The sequence below is a fragment of the Grammomys surdaster genome, unplaced genomic scaffold, assembly GCF_004785775.1.
Source record: "Grammomys surdaster isolate TR1022 unplaced genomic scaffold, NIH_TR_1.0 125311, whole genome shotgun sequence".
NCBI classification, from domain to species: domain Eukaryota; kingdom Metazoa; phylum Chordata; class Mammalia; order Rodentia; family Muridae; genus Grammomys; species Grammomys surdaster.
Genome location: NW_021620189.1, coordinates 1,361,223 through 1,379,296, shown reverse-complemented (window position 1 = coordinate 1,379,296; position 18,074 = coordinate 1,361,223). Strand labels below are relative to the sequence as shown.

Genomic DNA, 18,074 nt, shown 5'->3' with positions numbered 1-18,074 from the left:
GAAAGGAAAGGAAAGGAAAGGAAAGGAAAGGAAAGGAAAGGAAAGGAAAGGAGGAAAGGCAGGAATAGATATAAAAGATAAGACAAGAAAAAAAGGTATGTAAAAGGATGAGAATTTTTACTGGCTTGTCGAAATTTAGTTGGTAGATATTCAAAAGGGCACAACATAAGGAGGTAGGACAATGCCATAAAGAAAAATTCAGTATCAAAACTTCCATAAAATGATGATTGTAACTTTAATATTCATAACTTTTCTGTTTGAACACATAAATAAGAATTTGTTGCAAATACAGATGTGAATCTAAACAACTCTGCCTGAAGTGAATGCTCAAGTAACTATACCCACCTCCATGCTTGAACTTCTTTCTCTTTTTCCTTGATAACAGCTATTGTCTTATGACCCTATGTCCATGTCTCCTGGTGTTAGGTAAAAGGGGGTGTGTGTGGCAGGGGAAGGTCCTGCGTCTGCCGCACCACAGGGCTAGGGCAGCTCAGAGAGGCAGGATGCTGGAAGTTTAACTGAATTCCACCCTACGCTGGTGGTGGACAGGTGTTGGGCTGTAAGAAGCCTCTGCAGGGACACTGCTCCAGGGGTGGGGCATCACAGTGTGAGGTCCCGGAAATTCTGGAGCTAGCTCTAGTGGGGTAGAGGGTGGTCCCTGGGCCTGCTGAGAGGCCAGGAACCATCTGGTTCTCAGGCTCTTGGGCACCCAGGTGCCACTGGAAGCTGCAGAAGAGCTTAGAATTAAGTGGGGTCCCACACGCTGAACTGCCCCATGAACAAAGAGGGTAGGGGGAGAGAAGCTCTGGATGGGTCCTGCAGGGAGAGTCCTTGGCTTGGTTGTGGCTGGCTTAGCTGGCTTGGTCATGAGCAACTGGCTTGGGTTGGTGGTCTCCAGGCTGGGAACACAGAGAGGTCTTCTGTGGGAGGTGAAGACCTGTTCCATTGTTCCCCACAGCAGACACCAATGAATCAAGAAACAGTCCATGGTTTTAAGATGTTTATTGTCATGGTGTAAAGTAAATTAGAAACCGTACCCATTTCTCAGGGTGGGCCTGAGGTTAAATACCTTTTGCAGGGAGGAGGGTGTGGGAAGGAAAACTTAATTGGCTAATCCCTTCTGGCTTTTAGATATCTCATTAATATGGAGATCTGTCTTGAGGCTACATGACTGAAAGACACAAATCTATGGAGGGCTACAGCCTTGTGTCAAGAGCCTGGAGTCTGAGGGTATGGTGAAGCGTCTGCTGTCCCTCAGGGTTACCTTGGGTCACTGGAGCTTCCAGCATGTGCTCGACCAGAAACCAGGCTGCCTTTCAAGTGCCCACAGCCTGACTTGAGCATTGTCTAAGGGGTAATAGAGTCTGACTGTTTAGCAACTGTTCTCTACCTCAGCCTTACATTTGGAAACTTGATTCCTCTCCACACTATAGTTCATTTGTTTCCTTCATAATCTTAGAAATGCTCTGCTTTTCATGCATAATGTTGCTTGAATAACTGTAAATGTGTGTGCAGATAGATGTTATTTGCATGCCTTAGAGTAGAATTGGAAATGTTCAAGCTTAACTGACAATGCTAAACTGCTCTCCAAAATGGTCATATCATGGTACACACATATCAGCCAGCCTAAGGTCCCTGCCCCACACACTTGACATAGTCATCACCTACAGGATGTAAGTTGCATCATTTGTCTGGCTGATAATGAGGTTGAATGTGTTCTCTGGTGCCTACTGGGCTCAGATGAGCTGCCTATGAAAGACGTTGTGTGAATTGTCTGTCTTTTTAAAAATAAGTTGCAGAGTGTTGTAGATTATGTGGACTGCAACACTCTTTTCAGAAATTGTATGTGCATGAGGGTCTGCACTAATAGCTGTACCTTGGTTTGTTTATTCGACATAATACCCATTACATCATTTGCATTAAGATGGCAGCATCCTTCCCACTCTTCACTCTTATTTATCGTTCTTGGCTTAGTTATTCCTGCTTCCCTTTTTTATAATTTGATTATCAAATATATATATATATATATATTTTTACTTAAGATGTGATGGTGTGGCAGTAGATGCTGCGATGCTCATATTTGGGAGAACAGGGGCAAGAGGATTACAAGTTTAAGGCCAGGCTGGGCTACATATCATGATCCTGTCTCAAGAATAAGACAGATAGACAATTTGTGTAGTATTAGCTCTTGGAAGCAAATTGGAGGTGATCTAAAGAATATAGGAGTATGTTTGTAGGTTCGATGAAAATAAACCTCCACTTTACAGAAGGATCTTGTAAATCCCTGGGTTTTGATGTTTTTTAACATGCTAGACCTTGTTCCTCCCAGACACATACCCAACTGTACTGTCAATTATCTATCTATAGTATCAAAATAGTGCTTTTAATGTACATGTCCTTCATTTTTAGGAGATTCTGAATGTCTAATTCTTTTGTTTGTTTTATTAATGAGAATAAAAGTGGGGGTGAGCAATTCTTACATTCATATTACATAAAATATAGATCAAATACATCTGTATTTTTCTGGTAACATTTAGAGGAAGCTTCATCTACCACCATGTGATTTTGAAGGAAAATATTTTGAAGTTTAAAGTCAGGGTGTCAGAGTCTCTTCTTGTAACACCAATGAGCTATGAAAATGTGTACAGAGCATGGGAATTGCAGTCAAGGTAAAGAACTGGGTTTAAAGAAATTCTGAATTAAGGAGATCATAGCAAGTGTGCTCTGCTCAGGATAGAGGAGCACTTACCTAGCATATCACCAAATATTGTATCTTTCACACTAGTTCTGAGTGTCTGTCCTGTACACTGCCAAAATTTGTAATGTCCAGTTTTTGCCAAATTTAAATGTATTGCTTTTCTTTTTTAATATTCTTTGCATTGAAAACTTAAGATACTTTTCAAGATCCATGGAGAACAGAATATTTAATATACGTCTTTTGCTGTGTGATTTTTTTTTCTAGAACACAACTAGATAAGGGCATTACGGCTTTGTTTGAAAAGATTTTGAAATATGGACAAAGACTGAGATATCTGATGGTAAAACTGATCAGTTCTTTAAGCCCATCTTCAGAAACACTGTCTTGTTTCTTCACTAGAGATTATGGCAAATTGATCTTCTTTTAAAGTCTCCTGTGTGTCCCTCTGTTAATAGATACACTATAAGAATCTGTTCACGGATCTAAAAACTTTAATTTTTCCTGAACTCATACTGACAAGATGTTAGCATTAGTTTTTTATTTGAAAAGATATTGTAAGTATAGATAAACAAAGTAGAAAGATGCATTAACATCTGTGTCTTCTTCATGACTTATTCTCCCCTTGAACTCAGTGAGAATTTGTCCTTCCTTTCTCCCATCCCCATTTTTTTTCTTTGCACATCCTTCACCTGCATTCTAGGCTAGACTCCACTCCCAGTTCCTGAGTTCAAAACAGCAGGCTCAGAGCATGCAGGTAGCCTCTGCCAAAGAACAGCTTGAGTCTTGAGTGTGCTGCTGTGAAATCATTTGCCTTTAGGAGCTCCTGCCTGATATATGTCTCACTACAGAAGCCAGAGTTTTTTAAAAAACTCATTCCCTCTATCCTTAAAAAAGTATTTATCTACATGTATCTCCTGGGGTTACCTTTACCCTAACAATCATGTTTAAATATGCTAAATGATGAAAGAATTTTGATTACAAAAAGAAAAGTACAGAAAATAAAAGAAAGACAAGTAAGGGGAAAAGAATATGTATTTATTAGCAATATAGTACATATCTTACTTGCTATTAATTAAGACATGTAATTCCCAGTAATAGACACTTAGCAGATTTTTTCCTTTTTATCGGTTGATTTATTGAGATATTCATATACAATATAATTCACTCATTTAAAGTCTACAATTCAGTGGTATTTTATGTAGGCCTCTGAAACCTTGAAGCAATCAAGTTTAAATTTTACTGCCCCTTGAAGAAACCATGTAGCTTTTAGCAATAATTTTCCCATGCCCAGACAGTAAGTAACCCACTTCCCTTTTCTCTGGATGTGCTTATTCCATTCACTTCCTGTAAGTGGAAGCACACAATAGAGTTCTTTGTAAGTGGCTGCTTTCAACTAAGTTTTCTTTAGCACTCATGATGTGCTGTGTGTCATTTATTGATTACATTTTCCTGCTGAATACTCTTCTATTGTATGAATGGACTTGGCACTTCTTATCCTTTGAGCACTTAATTTCAGTTGTTTCCATGTAGGGGCTATTTAGAATCAGATTGTTATAAACATTTGTGTACATGTTTTACTGTGGACATTTTCCTCTTCATTCTCTTATATTCATTTTCTGCAATGCAGTAGTTTTATTTATTTTTTAAATAATCTGTTATTTGAAATTTTCTTAATATATATGAAATATATATTAAATAATTTGTTATTTAAATAATTTGTTATTTGAAATTTTCTTAATATATATTTTCTTTATATATAATGCAATATGATAACATCCACCCTTTTCCCCCTTAATTCTGTTATATTTCCTCTAAAATGTTTCCCATGTAGCTTAATGTGTTTTTTTATTTTTCATTACCCAGTAAGTCTAATTAGTGCTGCCAGTGTGTGTATAGCTATGAAGCTATACACCGGAGCAAGGGAAAGTTACCAGTGACTGTATCCTCACAAAAGAATGATTCTATTTAGCTGCTATCACCTGTCAATAGCTCCTTAGTAAGGGATGCAGCCTTTAGATCACCCACCTCATCTATACTGGGATTTTAATTGCCATGGTCTTATGTAGGACTTTAATAGGACCATAGCTTCTGTGAGTTCATTAATATGATAACCATGCATACCAGTCCAGAATACATCATTCCACAACACTCTTCCAACCCTCCAGCTCTTACTTTTCCTCCTATCGCTTCATTGACAATCCCTGAGCTTTAACAGTGTTGGGATTAATGGAGGCATCGCATCTAGGACTGAATCCTCAGTCTCTTAATTCAGCACTTTGAACAGTTTTGCATCTCTGTATCGATTGCTGCCAACCAATTTATGGGTATAAGCATAATGAAATCAGGAAGCAGTTATTTACCAATAATAGTTTTGTTGCTATTACATCAGTGGGGAGAACTTTCCAAGCAGGTATAGCATGTATTCCACACTTGTAGCCAGTGCTGGCTAACACCGGGAGTGTAATTTTTGAGCCTGCCCAGCACCTTCTGACTCTATGAACACAAGGGAGGATATTTCTCAATGGACTTGAAATTGATTTCTCTGTGTCCTGTAAATAAAGTGTTTAGTGTTCTTAGTCATAGGTCTTATGATCTAGTTATGCTGAGTAACTAAGACTAATATGTTATTTTGAAGACCTTTCTGACCAAAAATGTGTAAGGAGGTATCCCACGCCTTACATAAAAACATAGACATGTTTTTATTCTCTCAAAAAGTGGATTTATATATTTAGAAGTGCAATTATTAGTTGATGTGATGCTTGAACCTTTGGAAAAACTTTCAAAGTGTTTTCTGAAGCGATCCAGGCGTTTTAGATTGACACCAGCAACATTTACAAAATCTAATTTCTTCACACCATACCCGTCCACACTGTCATTGGACTATAACTGTCCTAGTAGTAATGAAGTGGTTTCTTGCAGTGCATTTGACTTACATTTTACTGGTGATAAAGCTAGCTGAGAATCTCTTCACAAAACAGGTGTGCCTGTGTCCATTTTATTTAGAGAAATACCTATTCTAAACCTTCCCCCATCTTTTTATTTGGTTCTTTATCTGGGATTTTTTGAGGAGGAGTAAGCATTTTTCATATGCCCTAGATATCAGATATATGCCTTATAAATATTTGTTTTTATCTTTAGGCTTATCTTTTTACTTCCTTGATGGTAATCATTTCCACCATAATAGTTTTTCATTTTAACAAATTGTAACTTATCACATTTTTTTCTATTGGTAGTTGTATTGTTGTCCTGATTTTGTGCATAAGGAAACAGAGGGCCTGTGAGATTGGACAGCCTCACAAGCAGGAATAATCCAAATAAACTATGAAGCTGTACCATCTGAGCACCTATTCTCTGTGGCAGTATTGCATGAGCCAAAGTACACTTTTACTATGGAAGACGGCAAGGGCACTCAGCCTGCTCAAGGTGTATTTTCAGCTTGAATTCTGTTTTCCTTTTCTCTCTCTTCCATTTCACACATTTCCTTTCCTCTCTTTCATAGATTATTTTTTTTATCAGCATATATTGAAGGGACTAGTAATGAGAGAAGAAAGTTAGTCATACTATCCCCTCCATTTTTTTTGTAAGTTATGACTGTGTAGCTTAGGTTGGCCTTCAACCTCTTGCTGAGTGTTAGAACTGCAGGTATGCACATTGTACTCAAAGCACACTATTTTTAATGTGGTGCTATATTGCAAAGTCAAAGGTAAATTACAAGTGAATAAGATAGCATGACAAAGGACCCAAAAATAGCCCTGGTGCTCTTTCCAGAAGGGTATGAGAGTCCTTTAGCAGATGCTTGGAAAAGGAAGAGGCATAAGTGCCTAGATCCACTCTGCATCAGCTACAGAATTATTATCTTGTTACTCTACAGATACACTGGAGTGGCTGCTATCAGTCTACAGGGCTAGTTTGACAGTATATGTGCCTATTTTTAATGAGATCTTCAACAATATTGATGCCTAGAGAGTGATGTAAATTTAGGAGAATTGAGGTCCAGAGTCTGGTTTTGGCATGGCTCTCAGTGCATCTAGGGAAAAAGGGTTGAGATCAGCATCTTTGCTGGATACTTTTGCCAAGCAAGCCCTGACTTGGAACAGTGTGCTGTGCAGGGACTGTACCTCTGCCTGTTGACTCAGCATCTACTGGGGACCTGCCTGTATCTGCATTGGCACACAGGCACCAAACCAGAGATCTCTGTTGTCATCTTGGAGGTTCTTGTGCTGTTTTGAATGGTACTCAGTCCTTTTCAATTTTAAATTATTAGCCATTGGCTATGACTCCTTGGGAATTTTCCCACAGATTCAGCATGTGCTGGGGTGTGTAACCTTGCCAATATCAGGACATGGTCTGTCAGAGTTGTATGAGGATCTCTACACCCTGTAAGATGCATGTGTATTAGCAAAAGGCTACTATTTACTTAGAGGAATAGCTGTCATCTCATAATTCTTAAGCTTACTAGCATCCAGAAATCTTATTCCTAGCATCTTCTATCTTGGTAGGGTTCTTTACCTTATTAGCTTCTCCCCCCCTTATCCAAAGGAACTTAGTCATTCATGCATATTTTATTTCATTGTGTGAAAAACAGAAATCACTAAATCTCATGTATGTCCATGCTAATGTAGTATGTTTGTAGTATTGCCTGGGCTTGCTTGGACTTGGCAAGGTTGCCTTTGTCAGAGCCTCCTGACATGAGTCAGAAGTTCTTGGACTTGGAGATTGCTTTCTTCATGCTTGTACTATTCTCTGCTCACTTTTTATACCTGACTAAGGTATAGGTGCAAAATGCTAAAATTGTTTTTTAAAAATTGTGTTCTTTTTCAAAACAGAATGTATTTTCTAGACAGATATATTACAAAAATAGAACTTAATTCTAAATTCCTTGTGTTGGCAAATTTCTAGATATTGATGTATTTTTGAAACAGGATTAATGTTGTCTTCATAAAAGTTTCTGGTGATCCAGTAGAATTTGTTTCTGTCATTCTGTAATCTCCCATGCTGGCTGACAGCAGATTTCTCAAACAATTTCAGTGGTTCTACACTTCCAGTGTGTTAGTTTCAGTGTGTATTGGATTTTTTTTTAAGTTGTATTTTAGAAAATGTTAAGAAATCTGATGGGGAAATCAAATTTGAGAAATGTAGTAAATTTATTTGCACTTAAAAATATTTGTTGCTCTTTTCTGGAAGAGGACTAAATATTCTTACTCTTATGATGTAAAAGTTGACAATGAGGTGTGGCCAGTGAAACTGGTGAAGTATATGTGATACCTCATCATAGCATCCCTCCATTTTTGCATAGAAAGCACTAAAAAGATTTCGGTGTTATAAAGTACTGGAATTTGGGGTGTTTATCACTGCCACATGCTGACTGAAACAAAGACTATTTCACCTACAGTGTAGAAACAAGTAAAGCAATTTATAAATGGCATGATCAGACACTGACATCAAATCATCAACTAAGAATCAGTATTGAAATGACCTCATTAAAAGATGTTAAAGATGTCATGTGATTTTAAACTAAGACACAGTGAAGCTATTGAATGCTTTTTGTATTACACTCAATTACAGAGTCCAGAAAATGAACTAAATACTATTATATTTTTTTTACCCATCTGTATGTGGGTCCATAGATGCTGTGTTGTAATGCAGGCTTTTGCTCAGTGTCACAATTTCATTGCTTCATGAGCATCTTTGAGAAGTATGCCTCCCATAAGAGACCTAACTTTGGTAAATATTAGGAATTATATTTTAACAAGGACAATTCAAGAAGATGGCCACTGAGATTTGGAGGGAGTACACAATAAGGCTTCATGTAAATTTAATTAGGTCAAGAACTTGGGTCAATATAGTTAGGGGAATGTATCTCTGAAATATTCTACTAAAGAAACAAAGGTTGGAAATTTAGTTCAATGGTAGGTCTCTCATCTAGAAATAAATGGATTGAAATAGCATGTTTTATCTTAATAGAATTGTTAAAAGTTAAGAAGCATTCAGCATTGTCACACATGCAGGGTGAGGTAGGCCCTGGAGAAAGTGATGATAGGCAGCAATGCAGATTAGGTTCCTTTTGCAAAGTAAGCTAGTAACACTCAAAAAAAAAAAAAAAGTGTCTCAAGCACTAGCCTGGTAGTGCTAGAAAGTAAGTCTAACACAAGAGCTCTGCGTGAAGTTCTTAAGAATACTGTTTATAGTTTTTGCAAAAGTGGAAATTACCTAAATCTAAAACATTTGAGAACTTCTATTTATTTTTTATTGGATGTTTTATTTACATTTCATATGTTATCCCCTTACCCCATTACCCCCCTGAAGAACCCCCTATCCCCTCATCCCTCCTCCTACTTCTCTGTGGATGTGCCCCTATCTACCCCCCAAATCCCACCTCCCCACCCTCAAATTCCCTCCCACTGGGGCATCCACCCTTCATGAGACCAAGGATCTCTTTTCCCACCTATGCCCGACAGGACCCTCCACTCTTACATATAGAGCTGAAGCTATGGATCCCTCCCTAAGTGCTCCCAGGCTGGTGGTTTAGACCCTGGGAGCTCTGGTTGGTTGGTATTGAGAACTTCTATTAAGAAACCAGTTTTCGTGTATATGTATTTCATGAGAAATTGGGAAGAATCTAAATTGTGTTTACATATATTTTGTGTTATTTATGACAGTGTTGATATTATTTATGTTGACAATGTGATGTGTGCATTTGATCAGACCTTGCAAAACAGACTGCACAGAGAGATGAGAAACAACGGGGGAAGTTCCATGAAGCTAGTCTCTAAATGCTGAGCTTAGTAAATTGTTTGCTATCTTTTTATACAATTCAGGAACTGGGGCGAACAGTGAAGTAGGCAATCAGTGGCTAACACCAGCTATCTTCATGTAAAATAATAGGTATATGAATGAGTGATCCTGCTTCAGAAGGAATGAAGGGACAAACATGGTGGCACAGAGCAAAATGTGAAAAAGGCACATACAGGGAGAATAAAAATCTGGACTCTTGAAGTAAAAGTGAGTTTGAAAAGTCAGGATTACCTGAAGCTTCAGTTATAGGGCAAAGCCTAAACTGGTTTTCTGTGGTAAAAGATTCTTAAATGTGTAGTGTCCAAAATTAACTCAAGGTCTACTGTGTAATGAATCTATGGTGTTTGTTGCAGTGCTTATGCTTAGGTGTGTTGTGCTCCACAACTTTAGTGTGGCTCTGGCTCTGGTTACACACACACACATACACACACACACACATACACACACGCACACCATGTGACTTTGCACTGTGTATGCTGTCACTCCACATGATGCCAACTCTATGCTGCATAAAACCCTTGGGGTCAGATTCAGGACTGTATGTTAGGAACATAAGTGTTTTTTTACACACATGCTAATTTTTCCAGTGTTATAGAAACATAATGATTTAATTATGGAAAATAAAGGATTTTTTTCATTTTTTCATACCATTATTCCTCGGATGTTAGGATCAAGCTAATATATGTTTGGATTGTATTGTGTTTGAGTGTTTGGGTTTTTTAAAGCACTGTTTGAGTTTCATAAAACTCCTTATATAAATTTGGGCTTGACTTTAGGATGAAATTTCTAACTTTCAAAGATGGCCACAAATATGCTTCCAATATTTAGCACATGTTTATATGAAGTGCCCCTTGGAGCACTAAGGATAAGACATTTTTTAACTCTGAATCTATCTCAGATGCTTTTTGCCTTGCAACATCAGTATTCAGCCAGAATTCAGTCCTTTATGTAACAATAAACAAGCATATCCATCTTACTGGTGTGGAAACATGAGTTTTAGTTCAATAAATAGTAAAATTACATGCATTGAAGATTTGTTTTAAACTGAATTTCTTAAGGATTTATCATCATTAAATATTTGGTTATATGCTATATACCTGAAAGCATGCAGGCATTTCTCATGCAAGAAGTGGTGTGGGAAAGTCTAAGATGCTCTAATTAGACCATCTTGGTATGAGAGACCCCTGTGGATAAACAGATTGGGGGAGGTGTCATGAAGTAGGTGTTAGAGGTTCCTTTGGGCTTTCTACCAGCCTCTTTTCAGTGCAGCAGACCAGGAGCTGAGACAATTGCACCAATTGCAACTGGTGATGTGGTGTTGAAATGCACAGGAGAAAGCAGAGGTTGTATTTGCCTTATTCTGAGAAAACAATATAAAACAGAATGAACAAATGCCATATTGATGCAGCATCCTAAGACTCTACTTTTGCACCTCTGGTGGCAGTAGTGGTTAGGGTTCAGGTTATAAAAGCTAGGATGTACACTAGAATTTGCATGCTACAACATGCTTCTCTAAGATTCTCCTTGGTGCTATTACTGTGGCTAGCAGGGCACCCCAGTGCTCACTACAGCTCTCTCTGGGTCTGTATTTGCTACCTACCCCTCCAACTCCATGTGCAATTGAACTATCCTTTCTCCAGTAGTCTAGAGCCAGGGGCTCTAGCTGTGTAGACAGCATGACTTGTAACAGCCGTTTTGCCTAGTAAAGTCTTGTCCCAAATTTTCTTTCTCTAAAAATGATGAAAAGGGGACAGCCATTGATGAAAAACTGAGCATCACATTTGCAGTTATTCTGTACTTCATTCCTAAAACTTCCCCCGAAACAGCTCTCAGCTGAGCATTTATTTTGCCTTAGTACAATGTCTTTAATGTTCCTTTTCTTGCAATCTGTTATATACTCCTTCCTCCTGTCCTCTATAAATATCATACCAATCTGCATAGTAGTGGGTGGCTCCTAAGTTCATGGAATTTCCAGGTGGTGCATGCTGTTGACCCTTAGATGTTGGAACAGACTCCATTCCATGGTTCTTCACTGTGCTTTTGTATGTTTACTGTAGGTGCCTATCCTCGACTCTCGTTGAGTTTTCGATTGAAGAGAAACATTGGGTACTTCATTCTTCAGACGTATATGCCCTCTATACTGATCACAATCCTTTCGTGGGTGTCCTTCTGGATCAATTATGATGCATCTGCTGCTCGTGTTGCCCTTGGTATGTGCTACTGTTAAGTCCTATTTAAAATGTGAAGTGACCAGAGTGCAACTAGAAATTCTGGGTGCCATGACATCACCCGCAGCCACATGGTCACATTTTATCTTGAAACAGTAATTTCATGCATGAATCTCTTGATGTGTTAATTTAATTTTAAGACTGAAATGTGAATTTTCATGCCTATGAAAGAGAAAATATGTCTTCAGAATATTTGCATCACATAACTATTTTTGATATGTGATTTTGAAGTAGGGATCAATATTTCCTAGTCAAAATGATTCCACAGACAGAAAGATTTGATTAACTTGAGCTTTTTTCTTTTTCAAGTTAGAAAAAGAAATCATCAAATATTATAACACATAATTTAAATTACAATTTAATGACCATTAAAATAAGTAACTAATTATGAGTCATTCCCAAGAACCCTAGTTTGGTTTGCTGTCCATTGGTTATTTGATGATGAGATTGTTAGTTGATATACATTATAAAGACGTTCTGACAGTATTTCTAGGACTTGGTTATTAAGGGAGCACTATGCTCTGCTCAGCTAGTTATTATGAAACCCTCAACAAAATTATCATGTGAATGCATCAGTGGAAGGTTTGATGAGCCATGCACAGGTAGTACTTCTCTAGGTTCAAGATAGTTTCTGCAGAAGGAACTAACAAAGGTACTTTTAAAAACTGTAGGAAAAGAACTAGAAACGTATTTGCTGATAGAGCACCTAACAGGAAATCATGGTTCAAGGCTCTGGTTCACCTTTTCCATCTTTTTCTGTTTGCCATCTTCTGCTATCTTATTTTCTAAAACACTGTGCATGTGTGAATGCTGGTGCTAGACCTGTAGCTATGTAACCTGCACAAGTCTTCTGGATTAGACATTTTCTCTCCCAGAGTTCCTGAAGTTTTCATATGTATCAAACAATACTCTAGATAGGATCAAATATCCAAACACTAAGAATTCTATATTAAAATTGTTATGTGTGTCTAAAGGATACGTTTTAATAAAATCGTAGATTTCTGTGCAACTGACAAAGGGTGTGTGCAGATATTACTTCTTCAAGTTTTTGACAGTAGATCAGTCTTTCCCTAGAGTAGTTGATTTTCTTTTCCTCTTTGCATTTGCAAAACTGAGAGACAATTTGTAGGAGCAGGTCCAAATGTCATTGTTAATTTACACAATTTAAGGTTCCTTTTTTCTGTCTTATTGTCTGGGACAGAATAATAATTTAAATTCTATTCTGAAGAGTATGGCATCAGATAACAATGAGAGTTCATTTGCATAAAAACATACTTTATCTAGAAATTAATTCTATGCACAGGTGTAATTCCGAGGTTCTCTCTTTATGAAAAACATGCAGAGAAATGAAAAATGACTGGGACTCCCTCTGAGCCTGGAAATGGCTCATTTACAGTGAAGTGTCAGGAGCATCACAGTGACCCTGCTGCTGAGCAGTTGTTACAGCAATTAGAAAGAACCAAAGAGATGTAATTATCCGGGCTTGCAAGGGATGAACCATACACCAGATGTGACCCTCTGAACTCTGCCAGCTACTACATACAAACTCTGTACCTACTTACTTGTTTGTTTGTTTGTTTTTTGCCACTGTGTTTTTAATTTTTTTTATTGGCTATTTTATTTACATTTCAGATATAATCCATTTTCCCCATTTGCCCCCTACCCAGGAATCCTCTATCCCATTCCCCCTCCTCCTGCTTCTATGAGGAAATGCCCCTACCCAACTCCCACTCCCACCTCCTCACCCACGATTTCCCCCACACTGGGGCGTCCAGCCTTCACTGGACCAAGGACTTCCTCACCCACCTATGCCTGACTTGTAAAATATCAAAACGTAAATCAGGTAATCCATTGAAATGATGCTAGCAATCCAGCTTGCTGGGTTTTTTTTGTTGTTGTTTTGGGGGTTTTGTTTGTTTGTTTGTTTGTTTGTATTCTATTTTATTTTATTTTTGGCTATTTCATTTATTTACATTGCAGATGTTATTCCCTTTCCCCATTCAATACCCCACCCCCAGAAGCCCCCATCTCATCCCCCTTCTCTTTTTTGCTTTTATACCATTTTAATTATACGCAAGTATTAAGGTCAGTTATAGGTTGAGGAACAAAAATATAATAGATGCAAATAGTCAAGGAACAAGCAAGACAATAAACACAAATAGTCAAAGAACAAGCAAGGCAGTAAACAAAGTTCCATGATCACGCCTGTTATCACTGTTTCTAAGGACTTATCAGGATGACCAAAATATCTGAGTTTACTTCCCTATCCTAGCCCAAAGTCATTTTCCTGCCTGAAGTCCACTTCTTTGTTCTAGCCTAAGATTTAGTTTCCTGCCTGAAATTACTTCTTTGTTCTAGTTTAATGTCAGATTCCTGCATGAAGCTCACTTCCTTGTCCTTGGCCAATGTCAGATTCCTGCCAGGCAGCCCTAATAGCTCTCCACATTTCCTGCTTTTTAAATTTCATAAACAAGACTGAGCCTGTCTTAGGTTGTTCTGACAAGAATGCCTTCCTTATCCATCATGAAATGTGTGTTATCAAAAGCAATGCACTTCTGTCTTAGATTGGTATGGCTCTGTGCAGACTCTTACCTGTCCTTAGCTTGCCAGAGTTAAGTTAATAACTCTGTCTGGGGTCCATTTTCAGTTTCAAGTCATGTACTTTGGCTGCCAACATGTTGATATTGTTAAAGATAAGTTTTAATACAATAGGCAGGAATAAAAGTATTTCCAGGACAAAAAGGGCTAGCATGATCAAGCTATATATTCCATTCTTCAAGCTTGACCAAAATGGAAATACTGACCTGAAGCCATGGATAATTTTATCATTGGTATCTATAGCATCAAAGCTTAACAGGGCAGCATTCTTTAAATTCATAATCTCACTTTGCAAATTTAAAACGTCCAGAGAGGTGTTAGAATTATGCCAAATACCTGCAAGTGTCTTTAAACTTTTTCCTAATTATAATGACTATCATTGTAAATTTTAGGAGTAATACAACTCCATTGGTATTTGGCATGACACTCGAAATAGATCCTTACTCTTAAACTCTCAACCATGTTCTCTTGGTATCCTACTGTTTCAAACCAAAATCAAGTCTTAGTGACTATGCTCACATGGTGCTAGTCAGACAATCATTAGTAGTTTGAGAGGTAGTTGCCAGGGGGAGAACAGAATGGAATTTATAGACGTCTAGGGAACCTGATTCCCAGAGGTCCACAGACACCTGTTTTCCTTGGTCGAATTGGGGCTGTACTGGTAAGAACCTAGCAGGTCATTGGTGGCAGCACCCTCAGAGGTGATTATGAAGGTTTTATTTTGGGGGGATCCTGATAGTTTTTGAAAGGCAGCTATTTTATCAGACTGGCCTTGCCCTACCTCTTGACTTCTTGAATGGCTATATCAACTTCCCCACTAATATGCCGAGCCACATGATGCTACTGATCATGGAAGCCACCCAGGGGAGACATCCTTTTTTCAGTGCTGAGTAGATAGATGCTGGTGACTAGCTCTTGGGAGTGGGGAAAACAGTAATGGTGAACATTGCAAATTTTCTGAAGAATGGTGAGAATGTCTAATTCTGTAGCTTTTGTGCAGTGTTTTCACATTTATTTGTAAACTGTAATTATCCCATTGCCACATTCAAATTTTTAAAAGTCTCCAGGTGCACATGAATGTAATGTTAAAGGGATTCTTAAAATATTCTGACATCTGAGATTTCCAAACGCTTCACAAGCAACTGTGGTTTGCAATTATGCACAAAAATAGTTTCTTTTTTTTTTTATGTTCTATGCTGTTAGTAGTCTCTTAGGGTCAGGCTCAGGAGAGAGTGCAGATGGAGTCTTGCTTCTCTGCTGCTTTTCCTTATGGAGGGCAGAGTTCCAAAACCCTAGGCCAGCTCTGGGAAACACAGGGTGAACAAACACGCTTCTGAGACCAGATAGGCATACAAAGGGCTAAAAAAAACCAAGACAATAATATAAACCCTCCCCTATAGCCCTGGATCCACCCTAGAAACTATACCTTGCCAGTACTGCCTCTTAGGCTCACTAACATCACTGATGTGTGTGTGTGTGTGTGTGTGTGTATGTGTGTGTGTGCGTGTGTGCACATGGGCATGCGTGTGTTAGAGGTGATGAAAAAATCTTTGCCAGTCTCTTTCTTTTGAGTGCCTTCTTAGGGGAGTAAATCCTAACACAAGAATGGGATATGTTTTACCAGCATTCTAAGATGTTGTTTGAATTCATGGAAAAGCGTGAACTTTAGAGCTGGACAGTTCCTTCAAATATCTTACTTTTGCATCAGAACAAGCTAAGGCAGGTTCTAAGCTTGTTTTTGCTATAGCACTTAGTGTTTGGTGACCCAAACACTATTTACCTCTCTGTTCAACAAGCCCTGGTCATGTCTCTACCCAGCATACCCTCTGGTCACTGTGGCCTCAGATCACTTAATTTATAATTTCTGTATAGAATGAACTCTGTCTCCCGCTCTCGGAGGTAAGGTTACAAAATATACTGCTATTGTGGTCTTAAAGACTGAAACCAACATCCCCACATAGACACACATCATCTATACAGAACTATTTAAAGAGCTTAGCCAAATACTTACAGGAGAGATTCTTGGTGTCAGAACATGAGAGACTCTCAAAATTTTCATGCTTCTACCCAAGCTAACCATCCCACCCAGATTGTCTGCATTCTTTCCTACTTAAGGGAAATGGTTCCAGAGAGAAACTGCCCTCTGGTCTTGGCCCTCCCTTTTTCAGCTTAGAACTGAGTCTCCCCTTAGCCAATAAAAAACTCTCAACCTCTCCTCCAGCAAGACCTGGAATAAGATAAACAGACATCTGGTGAACAGCTCCCTGCAGACATAAGTTATTGTGAACTTCCAGATGTGTTGTGGCCAGGTACTCAATGCTTATGTTCCATTCTGGAACTTCTTGCATTTATTCTAACACTGTAAGGAAGCACATTCTTCCTATATGGCCTATACATCTTGCCTTTTGCCATTTTTAGACACCCTGAACTGTGATAGAAGTAGCTGGGTGAGGCATCTGCAGGATTGCTTTCCAAGTAGAAATACTTGTAAGCTGCTCTATAGTGTGATATGTTACCATAAGATACATACATATTCCAGTGGCATTCAGTCCAGTCAGTGTCTTAGAGAACATTCCAATGGAAGCATTGCTGTGACCTGGGCTGAGGTAACTCACACTGCCTTTGCTTTTTAGGGATTACCACCGTACTCACCATGACAACAATCAACACTCACCTTCGGGAGACTCTACCCAAAATCCCCTACGTCAAAGCCATTGACATGTACCTGATGGGCTGCTTTGTCTTTGTATTCCTGGCACTTCTGGAGTATGCCTTCGTCAACTACATTTTCTTTGGAAGAGGTCCCCAAAGGCAGAAGAAGCTTGCAGAGAAGACGGCCAAGGCCAAGAATGATCGTTCTAAGAGTGAAATCAACCGGGTAGGCTCTCCACTGCCTGAGCACTTCAGTCATGCCGAGTCAGGCATAATGGTTCACCTCCAGGGAGCTAGGCAGGTTCCTAGGGCAAGCCTGCAGGTTTCTTATCAAACTAACACTGGAGCAGGTGGTGGAGAAGCTCTGCTTCCCTTCCCACTATTCTTTGAGAAGAACAGAGGAGGATCATGAGTGATTGATACTCTGGAATGTAGGACTGTTAACTGACATGGGGAAAGTTTCTAAAAGAACTCAATATTCTTTTAGTTGTAAGATTACAGTTCACTCATCCAGCCTGTCCTCATGGTGGAAAGTGCAGTAGGCAGTCACCTCAATGGTCCATAGGCAGAACCTTAAGCATGAAGGCCCCAGGCACTGTAGACTCAGCTCTGCCAAGCTGTAGACTTTGGTCTCTGCATAGCACAGCTTCCCATTCCACCAGAAAGCCATCGCCCAGCTGAGGAATGCTCACCTTCCAGTCACAAAGTGACTTGGCATTGGATACATTTGCTCATAAAAGTGTTATTTTATTATAATGAAATCTTAATGAAATGGTACAGTTTATATAAAGTTTTTTTGAACATGCTCTATTGCACTTCGATCTAATATCTCAGGAATATATTTCTACCAGTTTAAAGGCCAAACATCCCTACTTCTTTCCTTCCTTCCTTCCTTCTTTCCTTCCTTCCTTCCTTCCTTCCTTCCTTCCTTCCTTCCTTCCTTCCTTCCTTTATTCCTTCCTTCCTTTATTCCTTACTTCCTTCTTTCCTTCCTTCTTTCCTTCCTTCTTTCCTTCCTTCCTTCCTTCCTTCCTTCCTTCCTTCCTTCCTTCCTTCCATCCTTCCGTCCTTCCTTCCTTCCTTCCTTCCTTCCTTCCTTCCTT

The 18,074-nt window shown here is 38.9% G+C and overlaps 1 protein-coding gene across 1 annotated transcript in view; it reads left to right on the top strand.

Moving 5' to 3' along the window:
• Nucleotides 1-18,074, top strand: part of Gabrb3 (gamma-aminobutyric acid type A receptor beta3 subunit) — a 63,978-nt gene that overhangs the window by 33,860 nt on the left and 12,044 nt on the right. The window contains exons 4-5 of the mRNA XM_028785675.1: nt 11,551-11,703; nt 16,953-17,197. Of these exons, the coding sequence (XP_028641508.1) occupies nt 11,551-11,703; nt 16,953-17,197 (398 nt within the window). The remainder of the gene's footprint in view (nt 1-11,550; nt 11,704-16,952; nt 17,198-18,074) is intronic.